The sequence below is a fragment of the Pelodiscus sinensis genome, chromosome 5, assembly GCF_049634645.1.
Source record: "Pelodiscus sinensis isolate JC-2024 chromosome 5, ASM4963464v1, whole genome shotgun sequence".
NCBI classification, from domain to species: Eukaryota; Metazoa; Chordata; order Testudines; family Trionychidae; genus Pelodiscus; species Pelodiscus sinensis.
Genome location: NC_134715.1, coordinates 37934020 through 37955644, shown reverse-complemented (window position 1 = coordinate 37955644; position 21625 = coordinate 37934020). Strand labels below are relative to the sequence as shown.

General features: G+C 41.0%; 1 protein-coding gene across 8 annotated transcripts in view; it reads right to left on the bottom strand.

Annotated features, from left to right (window-relative positions):
• AFG2A (AAA ATPase AFG2A) overlaps positions 1 to 21625 on the bottom strand; it is a 286867-nt gene that overhangs the window by 192896 nt on the left and 72346 nt on the right. For 7 of the 8 annotated variants that reach the window (XM_075929857.1, XM_075929855.1, XM_075929856.1 and 4 more), the window contains exons 12-13: positions 18727 to 18780; positions 18222 to 18301 (exon numbers count right to left, since the gene is read on the bottom strand). In XM_075929857.1, the coding sequence (XP_075785972.1) occupies positions 18222 to 18301; positions 18727 to 18780 (134 nt within the window). Of the gene's footprint in view, positions 1 to 730; positions 2273 to 18221; positions 18302 to 18726; positions 18781 to 21625 lie in introns of those variants that run through there. The other variant, XM_075929854.1, reaches the window with a different exon arrangement.

Sequence of the window (21625 nt, the reverse complement as noted above, 5' to 3'; positions counted from 1 at the left end):
CATAGAAAGAGGATTACCGCTGTTGGAAAAAACCCCTCTGTTCTTTTGATTTTCTTTTGAAAGAACACAATTGCAGTGTGGACGTAATTTCAGTTTTTTCGGAAAAACGGCCATTTTTCTGAAAAAAAAAAACCCCTTCTGTAGACATATCCCCAGATGGTCATCAAATCAGATTTCGCCACCAATGATGTAAAAGACACTGTAAATCATCCTGGATCAGCCCCGTTGCCATAGCAGGATTGCACCCTACAAACTACTTACATTTCTTCATAACATTATGCCACTATGTCTCCCTGGGTATGTTTACACTACCACCCTAGTTCGAACTAGGGTGGTAATGTAGGCATACCGCACTTGCAAATGAAGCCCGGGATTTGAATTTCCCGGGCTTCATTTGCATAAGCCGGCCGGCGCCATTTTTAAATGCCGGCTTGTTCGAACCCCGTGCCGCGCGGCTACATGTGGCACGGGCTAGATAGTGCGGAATGGCTTGCTAGTTCGAACTATCTAGCCCGTGCCACGTGTAGCCGCGCGGCATGGGGTTCGAACAAGCCGGCATTTAAAAATGGCGCCGGCCGGCTTATGCAAATGAAGCCCAGGAAATTCAAATCCCGGGCTTCATTTGCAAGTGCGGTATGCCTACATTACCACCCTAGTTCGAACTAGGGTGGTAGTGTAGACATACCCCCTGTGTTTTAAGGGTCACTTTCCAATATATTTTTAAAAATTATTCTCCATTATTTTAAAACACCTTCCCGGCAATGCTGATTTTAATCTCTTTTCTTTGGCAACTTCTAATTTCTGCATGTCCTTAGTCTTTCTGCATGTCTGAATCCTTATGCTGCATGTGTGCCAATGAACCACTGCTATTGATGCTCTATTCGAGAACAGTTCTTGCTAAATGCTTTAGAGTCAGAGAGATCAGAGCTCATAAAATAGTTAGTGATTTTGCTGTTTCCATAAATTTCAAGGGAAAATAATCAATTTTTAACTTTTGATATCCAGAATCTAGAAGATGTCTTCCTCCAGGTTCAATAAATGTTGCCTAACACAATAATAGAGTAGGTCAAGGGGATTGCTAAGAAGTCTTAGAGAAGGGACTTGTTTTTTTATCCAGCTTTTTTGATGTGTTGCAGCAGTGTTAGAAATTCTCCAATGAAATGAGTGCACTTTTAACATACCCAGGGGTCACAGCCCTATTGATTTAAATCAAGCTGAATGTGGTAAAATATTGTCTACAGAAGCGTAATACATTTTTCAATATAAATGGATCTTTATAATAGAATCAACTTTTTGGAAAATAAGCCAGTCTTAATAGGTAGTAAAGCCTCCTATCCTGAAAAGACTTATATATGAACTTAATATCTCACTTGCAGGACTATTTAGAGGCATACAATTGTGCATGAACGTTTCTACATGACCAGGGCCTATATGAAAATTGTACATGAAAATGGCCTGACACCAGAAGTTATTAGGAGAGAGGGCAATATTTGGGGGAGGGGATGTAAAAATAGCAGGCATGGATGTTTTGGGGGGGGGGAAGGGAACTGGATCCCTCTTGATATGAATCTATGTTGCAGGTTTCACTGTGGAGACAATGGTCATCCCAAGTATAAACAACAGGTTGAACTTGCAAAGTAACTGAACAGCATCTCAGTTAATCTCACTGATGGCAAAATCCCCAAATATTTACAAAGAGTGAAAAGAAAAGTTAAATTATAAACTACATGTACGTGTACATAAAGCTTAAGAACATACTCTCACTTCTCCTCTTCCCCAACCAAATCATGCACACTAATCCAACAGTATGAACTCCAACATCCATGCAGAGCCCCACTGAAGTTAATGGAATTTGGCACCAGACCAACACAACAGCCCAAGACAGCAGATCCCAATGAAGAAATGTGGCCTTTTTATTATTTGGCATCACACAGGAAATATGCTACAAGCAGAGGAAAATATTTCATAGTTAAGACACATGGCTGAAAAAAAAAGTAATAAAACATCTGAAAATAAATTGCCTGCAATCTATGATACACAGACATCAGATTTGAATCCCCATGCTTGTATGTACATGTGGAACTAGGTTGTCATATTGTGCGTCATATTTAGCCTATATTCTAAAGTAAATAAACTCATTTGGCTTAACAGGATATCCTGTAAAAATGCAGACAGGCAGACATTTATAGTAGAGATTTCTTCACCAGCTGCTCCAGAGCTGTCGTCATCACCATGTGCTCGGAAGAGCTCCAGTGCTGCATAAACTGTTAATCTGAAGGATGACATACAAATATTCATTTCCCATTTTCCCATGCTCTCCCAGAAAGGGTTTCAAATTAATGCAGGCAATGTTCATTAAGGCTGCCTGGACTTCTGATGTATACAGCCGTCAGAAAAACAAATTATGATTAGCCTTCCAATCCTACATTGCCAAAACCAACGGCAAGCCAAGCAGACTCCCTGTCCCGCCCCCCACCTGACTTCCACACATTGATGTCATCATCACAACTACACAGAAATAGTGCTCAAAAAGCACGTACTGGTACAGACTCATTTCCTGTCAACAAACTGACTGAGAATGAAGGCAGTCAAAAATAAAGTTTGGGGGGAGTGACAGACAGACAGAAAGCGAGACAGCATGCACGTGTGCTAAAGTCTCACCACAAATTCCCAGAAAACCAAACTGAAAAAAGAGGATAAGAGGAATCTAGCTGCTTCATTCCTGCCTGAGAATTTTAAATAATTTGAAATGTCATGAAAATAAAATTACACAATTCTTTTTAGAAATATGAAATAAGATTCATCTTTTTACAGTGCTGTGAAAAATGTAAAGCAATAGGTAAGTACTAAGCATTACCATCAGTTTGGGTCTTACTTTCTGTATACAGATTAATTTTTTGCCAGCTCCTCTTTAACCCACTTTCTACACATTTACGATAATCTCAAAGCATAGCACTTTAAAAAAACACTTGGAGACAGATACTGCCACCCTTACTCCCACTAAAGTATAAATAACTCTACAGGTAGCCCAATGGTTTCCAAGAGCACGTGTGTGCATGTCTTTACCAGTAACACAAATTCCCTGAATTCCAAAGTACACCATGTGAAACTATTTGTATATTAATAACACTACTGTAAGACCTAAGATTCTAGGTGTCAATAACAGTGAAAGATCCATTTCCCATGTGCATTCTGAAGTCAAACTCTTAGGTGTATTTTATATTGCATCCGTGTTAAAATTAACCACTGCTATCTATATCTGACAATCAGAGCTACACATATGCTGCTCAGTATGTGGTGTACATAGTCGCAGAATCCCATATGACATTCCTTATACTATGATGAACAAGGGGCTAACCTCAGTTCACCTTTCCCTTCCCAGATCCTGGAGCCTGATCCAATGCCATTTAAATTAGTGACTGTCTGAATTCAATGGGTGTTACATCTGGCCATCTTTAAACCAATGCCCAACGTGCTGTAAGAGTGACTTCTTGGGTGAAGGAAAGAAATCATTTGGGAAGGTACACCCAGCATCATATACATGAGCTGAAATTCAAGTGGAGGAGTTTACTTTATGTGATAGGGTGTATGTAGGTGTTGTTCAACACCATAGCTTAAAATAATTTAACACCCCCGTTGTAGTTATAAGTACTACCACTGGAGAAAAAGAAGGTTGCTTACTCCAACAGGTTTTTTTTCCCCAATGTCAAGACATTATAGACTGTACTTTTTTGACGCATCTAACCCACTGTACAGCACCAGGTGCATTTGGCATTATGCTTCATAAGTGACATGCTAATAATTTATCACCTTCTCAAGTAGACAATCACTTCCAAGAGTGAATAACTAGGGGGAAAAAAGCCTTTTTTGGTCATTTTTTTTCCACTTAAACTGCTGAACAGATTTAAAAATAAATTTCCCCCTAAATGAAATGTTAAAGGTTCGGCTCATGAATGAAATCTGTAAACAAGCATTCATAATGAAATCACAGCCAGACCCTTCATCTTAGAAGTGTATGCAGGACTGTTGTAAAAATAAGGGCTGTGTCTAGACTGGCAAGATTTTGCACAAAAGCAAGCGCTTTTGCGCAAAATCTTGCCGCCTGTCTACACTGGCCGCGAGTATTTGCGCAAGAACACTGACCTTGTACTGTACAAAATCAGTGGTTCTTGCGCAAATACTCTGATGCTCCCGCTCAGCGATAAGCCCTCTGACGCAAGAATACTTGAGCAAGAGGGCCAGTGTAGACAGCCAAGTTAATTTCTTGCGCAAGAAAGCCCGATGGCTAAAATGGCCATCGGAGCTTTCTTGCACAAGAGAGCGTCTACACTGGGCATGGATGCTTTTGTGCAAAAGATGTCTTTTGCGCAAAAGCATCCGTGCCAGTGTAGATGCTCTCTTGCGCAAATACTTTTACCGGAAAAACGTTTCAGTTAAAAGTATTTGCGCAAAATCTTGCCAGTCTAGACGCAGCCAAGTAGTTCTGCAGAACACAGCATATATAAATTTTGACTCAAATTTATTTTGGCTCTGATCCTGAAATTGATCAGGTTCTGCAGCTGACCTGCACAGAACTCGGTCAACCTCAATGGAGTTCTTAGTGCAGGAGTCCAGCACAAAATCAAGCTGCAGAATCAGGAACATAGTGTAGGGCATAAGAAGGCAGAAGACAAGGATTGCTCAATAAAGGTAAATTCCAAGAAATCAAGATAAAGTTTTACCAGTGTCTGTTAGATTAAAATCAAACCAAGAACCTGCTTACTCCCTCAAAATAATGCTTTAATTACCCAAAGAAGATACTTATAAGAATTATGAAGTTCCCCGTTTCCTCTTATATGGTTTAAATACAGTATCCTCGAGCTGCCACATAATGCCAAACTCTACTACACACTTGAAAATCAGCAGGAGGACTAAGCAGACCCCATATCATGGGCATGCTCAACTGATTTCAGCAACAGTAACTTTGCTGTTCAACTTTGCAGAAAAATGACTAAACAATGACTGCTTCCTATTGTGCACACAAAGGGTCAATGTTGCTCCTGCAGAAGATAGTGCTGCAACTGACTTCAAAGAAAACAGATTCAGGGCCACAGTAAATGATACTTGCAGTTGGCTGATAATAGAAAGCATAACACAGCTCACTGGACAAAAAAGTAAACCTAAGAGAAAAAAATGTATTTATAACCAAAGAATAGTACCGCCTAGTATTTATAATAATGCCATATAACATTAACCAATTAACCCTCATAATACAACCATGAAGTATATCCATATGGTACCTGTTTCACAGGTGGAAGAATTTAAGCAACTTGGCCATGATACAGAAGTGTCTGATGAACTAAGATTAGAAGACAGTAGTTCCTAGTCTCAGATCTGTGCTCAGACCCACAGCTGACACCTTTCCGATCAATCAAATGAAGTTCAAGTGACTAATTTATGTTTTCATGTGGTGTCCACTTCCTATCATCTAAATTCACCACCCATGCGTCTAATCCTTCTCATTTTACTCATATGAATAGTCCTACTTAGGATAATAAGGGTAAGGTGAGAAGGATTTGGCCAAATAAGTATAAAGCGCCATGAAATTAGCCTTTTGAAGAGAAGAGGTGGGTGGCAGCCCAAGGGACACCTGGAATATTACAAAACAGTGTAAGGGGACTCCAAGAAAATGCAAGACTCCTACAAGGTATGCCATGAATCTTAATATTCATAAAAAGCAGGCAGGGCACTAAAGTCTCACAGTAAAACATGGAATTCAACACATCTACCTGTGAAGTATAAACCGGTGAGCTGACCATGCCAGGTTTTGAACACTATGACCGATTTAAAGAACTATGTAATACGTAGGTCACTCTCAGAGATGCACTGCTGAGAAGCCAAGGAAAGGTTGGAAAGGCCTGCCATGGGCAAGGATAGCATCTCAGCACAGATGACTCTGAATTTATTGAGATAGCCAGGTTAGGGGACACACCTCACAGACTTCACAAAGGATAAGTGAACCCCTCTACCCAACAGGATGCTGTGGGGTAATCTTTAAGGAAAAAGACTCCCATGAGTTTTTTCTTTCTTTTATTTGGGGTGGGGTGGGGTGAGAGGGGAGACATGTGGCCCACTTTATGTACCATCTAATATTAGAGTAGACCTACATAAAGATTGAGTCTTTTCATGTAAAAAATGTTATAATAAAAAACGAAAGGTATGAGCTTTAAAAATCTTCCTGGAAATCACGGTATCTCAAATTACTTCTTTTACTGGAACTCTAAGGAAATAATTTAACACTGACAAAAATGTAAAACTCATTGACATAACCAAATAGTTGGTATCAAAAAATTAATATCTGCTCAAACAGACCAGGATTGTGAACTTCTCTATAAGCTACTGAGGGTAAAGGGTTCCTAAAATACCAAAGCCCCCTGCCAGCACACTCCCACAGCAAAATCACTCCACTCACACAGTCTGAAAGATTTTATTGAGTCTGACATTTCTGTCAGGGCTTTGTAGGGCTAAACTGTCAGCAAGAAGCACCTGCCAAGTCAGTCTTTTCAGTCCAACTGCCATGATCGTAATTAACTGTCACACTGTTTTATTTCCTTCCCTCACAAATTTTGATGAAATATGGCTTTGGCAGGTCAAGGTTTTCCACAGTACAGTATTAAAAGAAAATTCTACTCCAGTAGCATTAGCAGCAGCAGCAGCAGCAGCAGTAATAAATAATAAATAATATCATCTAACCAAATAATAGTAATCTTTCACAATAAAAATAAAGACATTTGCTAAGAAAAATGACTTAAAATGTCTGAGATCTTTATTTTACAATTGAGCCTTTTTTTCTTTAAGCACTGATGGGACTTGAATAAACATCTCTTGATCTTGAGTAACATTACTGGTGTTACAATCATAGGCCATCACATTCATTTAAGCAAATACAATAAATTGACACCTGTTTTACATGCATCCATTGATTATTCCTTCAAGGTAAACATTACCACCATTTTAGAAATGGGAAAATGTGCTACAGAGATAAGTATTCCCTGTAAGCAGTGCACTTGGACAACCACCCCAGAGAGATTCAGATGCCACCCCGGAGAGATCAGCAGAGTGCCCACAGCTGGCAGCATGTACTTGTACTGATGGTGCATATCTGCAGATTCTTTGGTGCAGATAAAAATGTATTCAGCACATACATGGTAAAATATAGAAGGAACATGGATTCCTATACCATCCTCACTCAGAAACATAGAAAATTAGGTATGCTGTAATTATTACTGAAACACTAATTATATTTTAGAAACATTGAGCCAAATTTACATCTGACATATGCAGGCACAATTCAACTGAAGTTTGTCAATTAGGCCAACAGTGAAGTAAGACCACTGTTTATGTATTAATGTGATAGACTCTATAGAAAAGCCTATAACTGATCATTTGTAAAGTAAATCCCTGCAAGTTAAACAATTTAAGATTTTGGCCAATCAAAAAACAATGTATAACAAACACTAAAATAAGCAAGGAATATAGTATCAGAGCGGTAGCCATGTTAGTCTGTATCCACAAAAATAACAAAGAGTCCTGTGACACCTTAAAGACTAATTTATTTGGGCATAAGCTTTCGCAGGCAAAAACCCACTTCGCAGAGATGCATCTGTCCAGGAACAGGACTGACTGACTTTCAGTATCCACTGTAATGCATCCTAGTCATTCCATTTTCCATGACAACAGGCCACTCAAAAGGACAGAATGTGGGCAAATCACATAATCCAGGGCTTGGATTAAATTTTTGGCTTCATGAACATCTGACTTTTCCTCTGTGTACATATGCGTCTTCTCTATCCGTTACTTGGAGTAGTTAGCAAAGTAACCCAGGAAAAAGGGAAAGGAACCACGCACTGGAGTCTCTGTGAAAAGGGGTTGTAGAAGGATACATTCATACTAAATAAAAGACTCTATAAAATGCATGTTACTCTTCAGGGATGGAATTTAACTCACATAAGGTAAAGGAAACCAGAGTTACACCCTCCCTCATTCTCATCGTTGTATTTCAGTTTCTGAGAGCTCTCCCAACTGTGCAGGCCCTCTCTGGTCAATTAGCTGGTACAGAATGGGTCCTGTGATCTGTACTCCACTGGCTCAGTCTGCTCTCAGAGTAGGCAGGGCTCCTTCTCATTGTAGGCTGCTAACCTTCCCTCCATCTGCCCTGCTGCCCACTCTCTCCCCTGCCTCCTCCCAACATGGGGCGGGCAAAAGTGGAAAGAGCACTTGGCAGTGGGCCACTCCTCCTGGTTCCTGGACAGAAGCTGTCTTGCTTATGCTTCCTCGCTCCCCAAGAGACTGAACAACTTTGCCTCTTGCTTTTCTGGCCTGAAGGAGACAACTGCGCTTCCTACAACATTCCTGTTCTGGAGAGATCAGGAAACCAGATTTCTCCCAGCACTCCTCCATCAGCCTGAACCTCCCCCACCCCACCCAAGGTCAATCACAAAAGATACTATTAAGACAAGAGGGAAGAAAAAGGAGACATATACAGAATGGATTTTGCTGGGAACAGAGCAGAGGGATATACACAACATGATCTGGTTGGGTTGGAAGGGGAGAGATACCAAATGCGTTTTGCAGGGAGGGAGAAAACAGACTGGACTAGGGTGTGTTTATGTATTTGAGCAGTTCACCAAGAATGGTTAATGGTAAAGAGTGGATTGGAGTGGTGTGTGAGAGTAGAAAGAGAGCCTACTGGTTGGAAATGGGATTGTGTAGACATGTATGAAGGTGAAAGAGGAGTGAATATGGGGCAAGAGGATATGTTTGGGGAGAAGGAGAAAGCTCACGAGAAGTGATTCCTTTCAAGGAGCTGAGGGAAGAAAAAGAAAAGGAAAAAGACAGCGAGCAAACAGGAAAAGTAGTGAGATACGTGAGAAAGGAAGAAACTTTAAAAATAACAAATAGTCCTGGAGCACCTTAGAGACTAACAAAAAATGTGGATGGTATCAAAAAAGCTTTTTCTATTTCAGACTAACATGGCTACCCCTCTGAAACAATGAGGAAGAAGGTGAGGTTAGGAACAAGGAAGAGGAGAATTGCTGAGAACGAGAAGAAAGACTGAGGAAAGGTAAGGGAAAGAACATCATGTATGGAAAAAAGGTTAATTCTAAAAGCTATGTTAAAATATAAAACCCCATTACGTCTCTGTGTACATTTCACTACAGCTACAAATACACACTTACACAAACTATCCTTTTTAAGAATTACTTTGCTTTCTGTATATACAGAGACAATATCTGGTTACTGCAGACTCAGAGCAAATTTTCTACCTTTGAAATGACCCAGACTGCACCAAACAGGAGTAGAATTTCTTGCAGGAGGATACCCACAGATCTCCCTTCAATGACTCATCCCCAAACACATACACACTGAATCCAAAATTCTTTAGAGCTACGGCTACACTATGAGTTTTGCCGCAAAAGCCTATGCAAATGAAGTGCAGATTAGCATTTTCCCCGCGGTTCATTTGCGTACTCTTTCGTTACGTTTTTGCGCTAGGGGTTTTTGCGCAAAAACAGGCAGCATGGCCATGGCCGTTTTGCACAAAAAAACCCTTTTTCCGCAAAATCCTTATGCCTCACAGGCACAAAATAGCCATGGCCACACTGCCTCTTTTTGCACAAAAACCCCTAGTGCAAAAACAGAACGAAAGAGAGTATGCAATGAAGCACGGGAAAATGCTAATCCGTGCTTAACTCATAGTGTAGCCGTAGCCTAGGTGGCTGGCCAAAAGATACTATTCAGATTATTTATATCTCCTTATCTACTCATGACAGTAGTTGTATGTGTACTGAGGTTAGATTATAAACCTTGTTCTCCTATCTGTGCTGCAAATGCCTAGGCACAACAGGAAGATGCTAACACTTAGAATTCTGTTATTCTGTCTGCACTGCAGCTGTCTTAAAAGAAGGAACCTGATGCATAGTACATTTTCCATTTCCCTTCATTCCATTTCCTTAGCATTTCTCCTTCTGTGCATTCCTGAAAGTTAATCAAGTTGAAAACTGTAATCAATCATGTCTACCGTAGAAGCAACTGAAGGTTTAATCTGGAAGTACTACAGACTAGAATGTGAATAACTAGTCTGGATTTCACTTTTTAGAGCGATGCATTATATCAATATTTAAATACAATGCCAATATACCTCAAGATGGATTATAAGGTAAGACTAAAATATTTAATTGGTTTTAAATACTATTAGTTCTCCTTTTTCTTTCAAAAGAAATACATTAATAAGAACTAAGGACCTGAACCTGCAAACACTAAAGCACATGCCCAACTTTACACATGTAAGTACAGTAAACTTCTGATAATCCGGCACCTTTAGGACCCAGGGGGTGCCGGATTATCAGATATGCCGGACTATCGGAAGGGGGGGCTATGAGGGGTCTGGCCCCAGACCCCTCATAGCCCCCCCTTCCGATAGTCCAGCTCTGCCCCAGGCGTCTCTGATTCAGCCGCTGCTGGTCAGTTTCAGAAGCAGCTGAATCGGGGACCCCTGCAGCAGAGCAGCTGGAGTGCTGCCGGGTTGGTCCGGTAGCGCTGACCCTTGGCGCAGCGAGACCAACCCGGCAGCACCCCAGCTGCTCTTGGGGATGCCTGGGGCAGAGAAGCTAGGGTGCTGCCGGGTTGGTCCGGCAGCGTTGCTCCTCGGCGCTACTGGACCAACCCGGCAGCACCCCAGCTGCTCTTCCCCAGGTGTCCCCAAGTCAGCCGCTGCTGAAACTGATCAGCGGCTGACTCCAAGAAGCCCGAGGTAGAGCTGCTCTGCCCCAGGCTTCCTGGAGTCAGCCGCTGGTCAGTTTCAGCAGTGGCTGAATCAGGAAGCCTGGGGCAGAGAAGGTAGGGGGCTGCCGGTTTGGTCCAACAGCGCCGATGAGCGGTGCTACTTGACCAACCCGGCAGCACCCCAGCTGCTCTGTCCCAGGTGTCCCCAAGTCAGCCGCTGCTGAAACTGACCAGCGGCTGATTCCAGGAAGCCCGAGGCAGAGCAGCTCTACCTCGGGCTTCCTGGAATCAGCCGCTGATCAGTTTCAGCAGCGGCTGAATCGGAGACAGCTGAGGTGCTGCCGGGTTGGTCCCGCAGCCCTGAGAGGCAGCACTACGGGACCTACCCGGCAGCACTCCAGCTGCTCTGCCCCCAGCTTCCCCGATTCAGCCGCTGGTCAGTTTTAGCAGCGGCTGAATCGGGGAAGCTGGGGGCAGAGTAGCTCCAATGGTCCGGCTGCCCAGAGCACTTCCGGGTTCCTGATGGTGCCGGACCATCAGGAGTGCTGGACCATCAGATGCCGGACCATCGGAGTTTTACTGTAGTACCACTGAATTAAAACTACAGTTGGACCTCCAAGAACCAGGACTTGCTCGTCCGGCAACATCCGTGGTCTAAGAGGATCACGGATGTTCCTGGACCAGGGAGTCTTGGCTAGAAGCCACTGTGACAAGAGGGCTGGTGGCCCCAGTATCACAAGCAAGGCTGGGGATGTGGCAACTGTGGCTGCCCTGTTAGCGAGGCCAGGGCCAAAAATGAGCAGCCTTAGCAGTCCCTGTAGCACAGCAACCCCTGCAGCAGCCCGACAGCCTGGAAAGGGGAGTGGCTAGGGCTGGCAGCAGGGATGGAAGGCAGGATGGGAGACTGGTAGCGGGGACCTTCCCTGGTTCAGCAAATTCCCTCGTTCAGGACCAGTCAGGTACCAAGGGTACTGGACCGGAGCGGTCCAGCCTGTACTCACAGGATAAATGGATTATAGGATTAGGCCTAGGTGTTTAATCCACTAAGGTTAATTAACACTCTTAGGGTATGTCTACACTACCACCCTAGTTCGAACTAGGGTGGTTAACGTAGGCAACCGAAGTTGCAAATGAAGCCCGGGATTTGAATTTCCCGGGCTTCATTTGCATCTTGCCGGGCGCTGCCATTTTTAAATGTCCGCTAGTTCGGACTCCGTGCCCAGGGCTACACGCGGCACGGACTAGGTAGTTCGGATTAGGCTTCCTATTCCGAACTACCGTTATTCCTCGTGGAACGAGGTGTACCGGTAGTTCGGAATAGGAAGCCTAATCCGAACTACCTAGTCCGTGCCGCATGTAGCCGCGGGCACGGAGTCCGAACCTGCGGACATTTAAAAATGGAGGCGCCCGGCAAGATGCAAATGAAGCCCGGGAAATTCAAATCCCGGGCTTCATTTGCAACTTCGGTTGCCTACGTTAACCACCCTAGTTCGAACTAGGGTGGTAGTGTAGACATACCCTTACTGCCTTCAAGAGAAATGGAATCTCATATTACAAAATTAAAATATGCAGTCTGCTGAAATTAGAAGTGAAATTTACAGAGAGAGTTTAAAGAATATTGGAGACATGGCTTTCATGATAGAGTATGCCAGACAAAAGCCTTCAGCAATTAACTTGACGGAGTAAACAGAGGTGTCAGATATTCATTACATTTCAACAGCATGTGGACAGTGCAGCTTGTAAATATTGCTATTCCAAAATAAATTCTTGCCCTGACTAAGTGTTTTTGGTTTTTTTTAAGCCCTTTGCAAATCCTTCTTAGGCCTGCAACCTTTGTTCTACTAGAAATCAGGCTTTCTCCAGCCACTCTTTAAATGAAAGCTAACTTCAGCCCATTAAGAGTTCAGACAGCAATAGGCAGAGATTCAAAGGCCCTGATTTCCCACAGCATCCAAATGCAGCTCCTGATGTGCTGGAGAATGGCAATAATAGTGAATCAGTCGAGGGTGTCCTGATTAATTTCAGGGCTACCCACTCCCATTATAAGTTAAAGCACAAGAAGTCCTGCTGCAACTTAGGCCACATCTATACTTACTGTGCTGGAGATTGATCTTCTGGTGTTTGATTTTGCGGGTCTAATAAAGACATGCTAAATCAAATGTGGAGAGCACCCCCAGTGGCACTGGTACTCCTCACATTTGCGAGGAAAAAGGGAAACTGATGGGAGTGTTTGTGCCCATTGGTCTCCCACTGTGAAGACGGTGCCAAAGTCAGCTTAAGATAAGTCGACTCCAGCTATGTTATGTACGTAGCTGGAGTTGCATACTTTAAGGCAACCTTCCAGATCTAGTGTAGACCTGGCTTGACACTGCTTGCAGAACATCCCTTAGAACAACCAAGGTTCGAGTGTACTGAAGCTGTGCTTTTCCACACCACCTCTCACCTCCACTACAAGACTTCCTCCGACCCTTCCACACCAGTAATGGGTCATGGGAGCAGAGGAATAGGACTGTGCTGTCTCCAGAAACTCGGTGCTAGCAGACATTCACCCAACACAGGAAGATTTCTCTGCTGGGTACCTTTAACCCATTAACTCTGCACCCATCCAGCTCACACATGTTAAGGCCTCTTTAAGGCCACATTTTCATCAATCTGACCTCTTGCATAATACAGGCCATAGATTTCACCAAGCGACTACTGCAAGCCCAACAATCTGTGTTGGTACTAAAGCATGTCTTCCAGAAAGACAGAATTTTCTGATTTAAAGACAGAAGAGTCACAACAGCCCTTATTATTAAAACCACAGATGCCACACTCTGTGAACAGAAGATTCAATTCCTCAAGGACAAAACATTTCAAACCTGGATGCCTAAAGTTAGGATTCCAAACCAATATTTTGGCATTTCAATAGAGTGCCTAGATTTAGAGACCCTAAGCGACCCAAGCTCCATTTCAAATCTATAGATTTGAAAACTCTGGCTTATAAATGTATAGATTTATCTTCCCACCATAAGCGGCGAGGAGTCTTGTGGCACCTTATATACTAACAGAAGTGTTGGAGCATAAGCTTTCGTGGGAAAAGACCGACTTCATCATGTAACTGACGAAGTGGGTCTTTGCCCACGGAAGCTTATGCTCCAACACTTCTGTTAGTTTATAAGGTGCCACAGGACTTCTCACCGCTTTTGTAGATTCAGACTAACACGGCTACCCCTCTGATACTTCCCACCATAATTTAGCCATTTTAATGTAATCTACATACAGAGGACAGGGGGAAAACATCATTGCTATATTACTCTTTGGATGGGCTGCTATTTAGGAGAACTCCTTCTCCTCACCCCAAATATAATTGCCAGTCTAATAGCTCTCTCAGCCTTTGATTTTATAAAGCACAGTACTGATTTTTTAAAGCAATTTAACAGTGTCTTTCAATCCAGCCTACAATACTTTATGGCTTATGTTACAAGATTTTGACGCTAAGGGGAAAAAGTTACCTTGCTTCAGAAAAACACGAAAAGGAACAAATAAATCTATTGCCCAAAACTTTACATACATAAACTATGTCCCATTTCCAAAGAAAATAGATTTCTTCAATTTGGCCATGCTCATTCATCACTTTCAAGTCTGATTACTAAGCCATTTCCTGTTGGCAACCTCGAATGGTCAGAAGAATTAGGTTTTACATAGTCTGGATACCTAGGAATAAGAAGTACCCATAATTCTCTGCAGCTATGCACTTTTTTACTTTTAGCTTTGAAAGGGGAAAGGATTACTTGGGAACAAACATTCCCTGCTCACTGTTGTATCTGGACCAACCATGTGTTCCTGTCCTTAATAATGTAGATTTTTCTGCAAGTAGTCATAACTCCATCTCACAGAAGTTGAGAAAAACGTAAGTAGCTAGTGGAACCTATAGTTAGTCAGAACCATGGACTGACAGAAAACATCTATTATGTCATCTAGTCCTTGATGTACATTAATTTGTGGTTTGTCTAGTTTGGCATGAAATGTGCCAAACAAACTGCCACCACTTTCCCATTTGACTGATTTATAGCGAAAGAGATTTCATTGTTAAAAAGTGTTTTTCAGCAGTTTTCCCTTTCTTACTTTAAATGCATTATATCTACTGTTAGCCCTTTGTAAAGTCCTCAGTAATTCCTCCCCAGGCTTGTTGTTTACACCCTTTACATATTTATAGATTTATCTCCTTCCAGTCTTATGTGCTAATGGATATACTAGGGGGCTGCACTATCTGCTTGCAATGTTTGCCTACCCCCTCTCTCTGGCCACTTCTCTGAGAGAGCCTGTTGATATGGATGACATCAATTCTGTCACCCGGCAGAAAAAAAACCTTTTAACTACTATATCATTCATGATTATCCTCAAGTTCCTTTTGCTTTACTGATTTCCAGATGTCTCACTCCTAGTGATTGTTACTTACATTGAATTATTTTCCCCCAGATGTTTAAAATGACATCTTTGAAAATTAAATCTCATTTTAGTATTTTCTGTCCATATTTCTAATCTCTTGATTATTGGCTAATATTTCCAGATCTTCCTGGTTGTTCACAGCTCCTTCCAATTTAGTACTGTATCTAAAATGAACTGTGTAGTTTACACCGTCCAGATAATTAACAAAGGTATTTTAAAAAATGTGGACCTGAGCTACAGATCTTTACGGTATTAACCATGCAATGCCATCTATCTCTGTATTTTGATTATAATCTTTTTGCCAGTTTTCACCTATGAATTTCTAGTATTTTTTCTAACAAACCGAAGACATATAAATGAAAACCTGGCACTGAATCACAAAATTGTTCTAGAGTAATAGAGAGGAAGCCATGTTAGTCTGATCTTGGTAAAACAAAAGGATCTGAATGATCTGAAGAACTGGGTCTGCCCCACAAAAGCTGATCACCTAATAAACTATCTTATTAGTCTTTAAAGTGCTGCATAATTTTTTTTCCTTTTTTTTTCTTTTGTTTTTACAAAATTGTTCATTTGTCTGACAAGGGGAGAATTAAAACTCAAAATTTTGGAACGTTTATATGAGACAAATGGGTAATGTTACCTCAGTGCTTTCAATGCTCCCATGTGATGCATGGCTATTAAAGGCAAAAGACAGATTTCTAAGGGCCACTCCTATAGTTTTGTTTCATTTGTCTTTGTTAATTCTCTATATACCATGAACTGCATTTGTTTTTTGGTACATTTTGTAAAGGTAATGGAGTCTTAATAAGGAGCATTATACAGCACTCTGTTGCAATTGTTTAATAGTCTCAATAAAGGGATGGAAGCCAGTTCCAATCCCCAATTTAACAGTGCCTCTTGTTTTTTGGCCTCAGTCACATCAGTCATTCTGTCTTAATTTTCTTATCTACAAACTGAGAACACCACTAATTAAGTGCAGTGTAAGGATTAGTTAAAAAAACTTAAATATTATTCCATTCGTGGATACTATTTTTAACTATGCAAAAAAAAAAAGTTTATGATTTCCTATATCTGTCATGGAAAAAAAAAAGATAGGGAGAATCCTTACAGTTGTGTAGCTGAAATTGAAATAGCTTAATTCGGCTTTTGGTGCTGTCTACATAGCAGGAAGTCGAAGGAAGAATACTCTTCCTTTGACTTCCCTTACTCCTCAAAAAATTAGGGTTACAGCAGTCCGAGTAAGAAGTCCTCCAGCTCACCACTGTTTCTAAAGAATGGCTTGAAGTGTAGACGCGCTCTTTGTTATTTCAGAATAAAGTCAGTTATTCCGAAATAACGCTGCTGTGTAGATGTACCCTGTTTACGTAAACATAAACAGGTGTTTCCTTCCATCTGGTTAGTAACAGTATAGGAAATGGATCTCCAGAGGCTGCAAATCGTTAGCATCCCTAAAGCATTTGCAAATTCCTACTGTGCAAAATCAGACTGTAAAAGCAGGCCTTTTCCAATAAGTGCCTTGTCTGCTTTCCTCCATTGTTTAATTTCAGATTAATTTTATGAGAACTCTGCTACATATTTTACCTAGCATCTGCTTCAGATTTGACAATGAAATATTCGAGTGTCCCACCCTGTTCTTTTTAAAGCTCCAAAACCAGATGTCTCCAATACAACATGACTACAGCAGGTCATACCACATACTTCAGTAAGCTGTCCCAGGGCGATTTTTCCCTCTTGCAGGTAAGGAAAGCTGGGTTATTTACCCCCTAAAGATTCCAGAAAACCTCAGAGCCTCAGGGTGAAGACTGAAAAAGGTTTTCCTTACTGAAGTAGCGTTTCTAAATATTAAATATATTAAGATTTCTACCATGCATAGATTTATTATTTTGACTTGCTTCCAAAAATCTATTTTTGCAATGTCTATTGAATTACGTGGACTGGTGATTCTAATCCTTTTCTAATCATACTGTTAATATTTCTAGAAAGTTTATAAGCTTTCTAATTGCAGAAATTATACACAGAGGGTGACGCATTGTGCTATGTGTTAACTTTTGACATTTCAGATGAGGATATATTTGTAAATGAATTTAGAATACACTTGTATTAAACACAAGTTGCCACCACACATTAAATGATTTCTTGAAGTTGCTGAACAGTCACACTGACATCTTTTATATTTGTCTTTACATTTTGCTAGTACCCGCTACAGTACACCAGAAACTGGTATTGATACAGAGTCTGCTATTTCTCTCCCTGAAGTCAGAGAACCTATGCCACTATTGACAGAGTCCCTAGAACAAATGCAGCTTATGCCAACAGAAAGGCCACTACCTACCTGAACAATGTTACCTATGCTGACAGAAAACCTGTTCTGTCACCATGTCTGCATCCCTGGGGTTTCCCACTAGGGGTGTGTTTCCCCCTCTACACAAACAAACTCCTAAGCAAAATAGCTGTATCCATGTAATTTTTAATGGATAGACTAGGCCTTATTTAAAACACTTGGAACTAGAATGGCGCTAATGAAAAGTACCTCCCAGGTAAGCTGACTGAATTTTCATGAAAAAGGAGGCAGTGACATGTAACAAGTACCACATTAGCCACTAATAAGAAAAAAAATTAAAAATTTAAACTAAAATCTAATTGCACAGGCCTAAATTATAAGAGGAAGTAAATACATTTGAAAAAATACTCTGTTTCTACCGAAGTAAGGAAATAAGTTACAACTGAAAACTATTCTTCTTTAGCACAACTTCTGAACTCCCTTTGGTTTAGTTATTTAGCAGAATGTTATAAACAGATTGCTAGCGCTATTGCTCATCTATACAAAAAGCACCTTTTTAAAAATTCTCTCACTATACCTATAAAAAAGTTATTCCTGAAGAACCACAGTGTGACATCACATCACTCTGCATTCCACAGCCCCTCCCCTCCCAGACAATAAACCTGGGATCTTAACAAATCAATTTTTTAAAGTCACTATCAGAACAAAAATGAACCTTGAATATTTTAGTAAAAGTATTCCTTACCTCCCTCTTTCAACGGCCAAGGCATCTATTTCATCAAAGAAAAGGACTGAAGGTGACACAGCTCTGGCTTTCCTGAAGATCTAGAGAAACATCAATAAAATAATTTACCAGGGTATGAGGAATTCCCACACAAAATGTATGCATTTTGAACTCCAAAAGCTAAAAGGCAAAGAATAATATCTTGTAGCTTTCTTTTTAAAAAAGTGCACTTACTGTGTAGATAAGTTACATCATACTATATAATCTAACTTCAACAGCAACTTGCATTATAAGCCTGACTTTGACTCACCACCATTAATTTTCTAAAAACAGAAAGTAAAGAAGCAACCAAAAAGGAAACAAAAATCACAAAAACAAAACTTCATTTCTTTTCAGAATCTCTTTGTTTTATGAAAGCTTAAATTTAACCAGACAATGTATCACCATCACAGGAGAGTTTGAAAAAGGAGCATACATCCAGCACAACATGCAAGTGGTCCTTTACTTGCAATTCGCAGCTTCTTACCTCTCTGACTGCTCGTTCAGATTCACCAACATATTTATTCATCAATTCAGGTCCCTGCACAAAAAGAAGAAAAAACAGTGGGGGGTTTTAATTATCATTCCATCTTCATTTAGCAGGATGTCACAACCCATATCTTGTTACAAAGTATTCTGTTTATAAAGCTCTAAATTGCTACTTGCAAAAGTTTTGTAGAGTCTCCTCTGCACATTTCTCTCCACTGGTCCCATTACTGGGCACACAGATGACTGTGTGGGGATAGGTCGGGCTACAGAGACATTTATTCGCATTTAGAAGTTAAGTGAAGATTTTATCACAGGCTCAAAATCCCCACATTTCAGTTTTATGAGCAATAGAAAAATGTTTTAAAAAGTAAAGTATAATTTACTGATCACAAAGGTTACATGACTGACAGAATTACAGGGCCCCCATTCAGCAGAAAAGCACTTGTGCATGTACTCAATATCTATCTGTAGTCAACAAAACTCCTAAGCATAGGATTAACTTTATATACAGGCTTAAGTGGTTTACTGAACCCAAGCAGGAAGAGGAAAGGGCCACCTATTGGCCCACTAACACACATGAAATAGAACCTCCAGGTACAGGTTGAAACTCTCTTGACCAGTTCTGAACCAGGGAATTTTCCAGACCACGTGAGGTCAATATTATCTAGCAGCATTACCAACACTACCACTGCTTACTGGACTGTTTGAGGATGTTTGGGGTAAATTACAGTTAAATGATAGCACAGAAAACTGAGAGATAGGACTGGTGGCTGTCGTCAAACTTTTGACCATGGGAAACTTGGCCACACTCATGAAAAGTAGACATCTGGCTAACTAAAACCATTCCAGATAATGGATGTTTCCAGACCAGAGAGTTCTGGACAGAGAGTTTCTACATCATATAATATGGTGAGAACCTAGTTCAGAATCCAAGCCTGTTCATTCTTTTACCTCTCTGCTCAAACTGCCAAATGGGCTAATGCTTTTTGTAATGTGGCATCCTGGCCCTAGGGACTGAAGTGAGACTGCAAAAAAGTCAATGTTTGTATTTTAAACAAATACACACAATTATGAAAGCAAACCAGCAAGGAAGAATTCTCAATGCCTTTTGTGTCTTGCTCTTTACTGAAAACTAGATTGTTAAAAATAACACTTCTTAATGGGACTTAGTGTTTCATAGAATTGCTAATAAGTCATTGATTTAAATCTGGTCCATGTCAACTATGACTTACAGTCCTGACCATCTGATGGCTGTTTGCTATCCTGTGTGAAATGAGCTGATGGCTGCAGTCCAGTTTCTAGTGAACAGGTGTTCTTATCACAATGCCACTAGTACAAGTAGCATTCTTCCCAGCTCCCAACAGAGAAGCCTATGGGTACAGAAACTGAACTACCTTCTCATGCCTTCAGGTTATAATTGAGGCACAGTGGCAGGGCACTATGAAACAGCTTGCTCTAAACAATTTTTCTAGCATTAATTTGTACTGAAAAACATGTTTCTATATATTTGCAGTAATGGTGCAGCTATTACATTCTTTTTCTAAGTGGAACAGTCAGGAATTAAGTACATACATCAATAGAAGATGGGTTTACTGCTGTAAAATAGAACATGTGATGCTTTTTCCAATCTTCTTTTCCACCCTCATTTCATACATGTACTGAACATATATTATAGTTGGTCCCATGCAAAAAGATCAGTTTAAGTTACTCCATGTGTAAGGAGAGAGGTATAAACTGCCTTAAAACTGAAGCAATATACTGTTTATGTGATAAATTAAAAACATACAGTTTCTGGTACTGCAATTTTGGAAAAGAGTTCAAGACACAAAGTAGAAGATGAAATGAATGCACACTCAGGCCTAATATGTTACGCAACGAGGTCTAACTATATTAACACATCATCTCGGTAGGATAGTAGTCTGTGCCATGCCAGCAGGAAACAGAAAAATGCAATTATCACCACTTCCCCAACTCAACTTCCTTTTTAATCACTGTTGTGACAGTCACAAGTCAAAACGTCACCTGAAACTATGCAGGATTTTGACCATTTGGTAAATTAGAGACTGCAGAGTACCTGCATGAAAATATAATTTTCCAGTCACGTAACTAATGAAGAACTCAGGATTCTTCTCTTCTACCCTGCAGACGAAAAAGAGACAGAACAAAAACAGGCCTTCCCCTATTCATTGTAAATGCCAAAAAAAAGAAGCATGCAGCAGTCTGCAAAGAACAGGCTTGTAACTCAAACAGATCGCATCCAGCTGCTCTGGGCCTGAACTATCCATCATGATCATTTGCAGATGAGGAATCTGATAATGCAGGTCCAAGAAGTCCTTGAGTAACTAGAGAGGCAGTTTTCTCTTTCTGGCCTGCTTTCTTGTTTAAACCAAGCTGATAGAATCTGATGAGGCTTCTCAGTATATTTAGAATTGTAGAATTTTTTTCCATATTTTTTCCCTTGGAGTTGAGAACACGGCCTATCAAACACTCATTCACAGAGGTAATTAGATTAGCAGTCTCATTGAAGCCACTGAGATCACTGGCTACTAATATTAATGGCAGTTAGGGATGTGAATGTTTAACAAGTTACCAGTGGGGATAGAGCAGCTCCCTGCCTGCCCCAGGCAGGAGGCTGTTCTGGAGCAGCTCCTGCCTGTGGTGGACCCAGGCACCCCTCAGGCAGGGACTGCTCTGGCTCAGCTAGAGCAGCCCTTGCCTATAGCCGGGGAGCGGGAGGGGAGGCTGCTCCCAACAAGTTGGAGTGCCCCCCTCCTCCCCGCTCCCTCCTATTAATGGATTAACCAGTTAAACAATATGTTTAACTAGTTAACCAATTAAACAGTATTTTACATCAAGACTTGAACTGGATGGCCCATTATAAAGTTTCCTTATGTTCA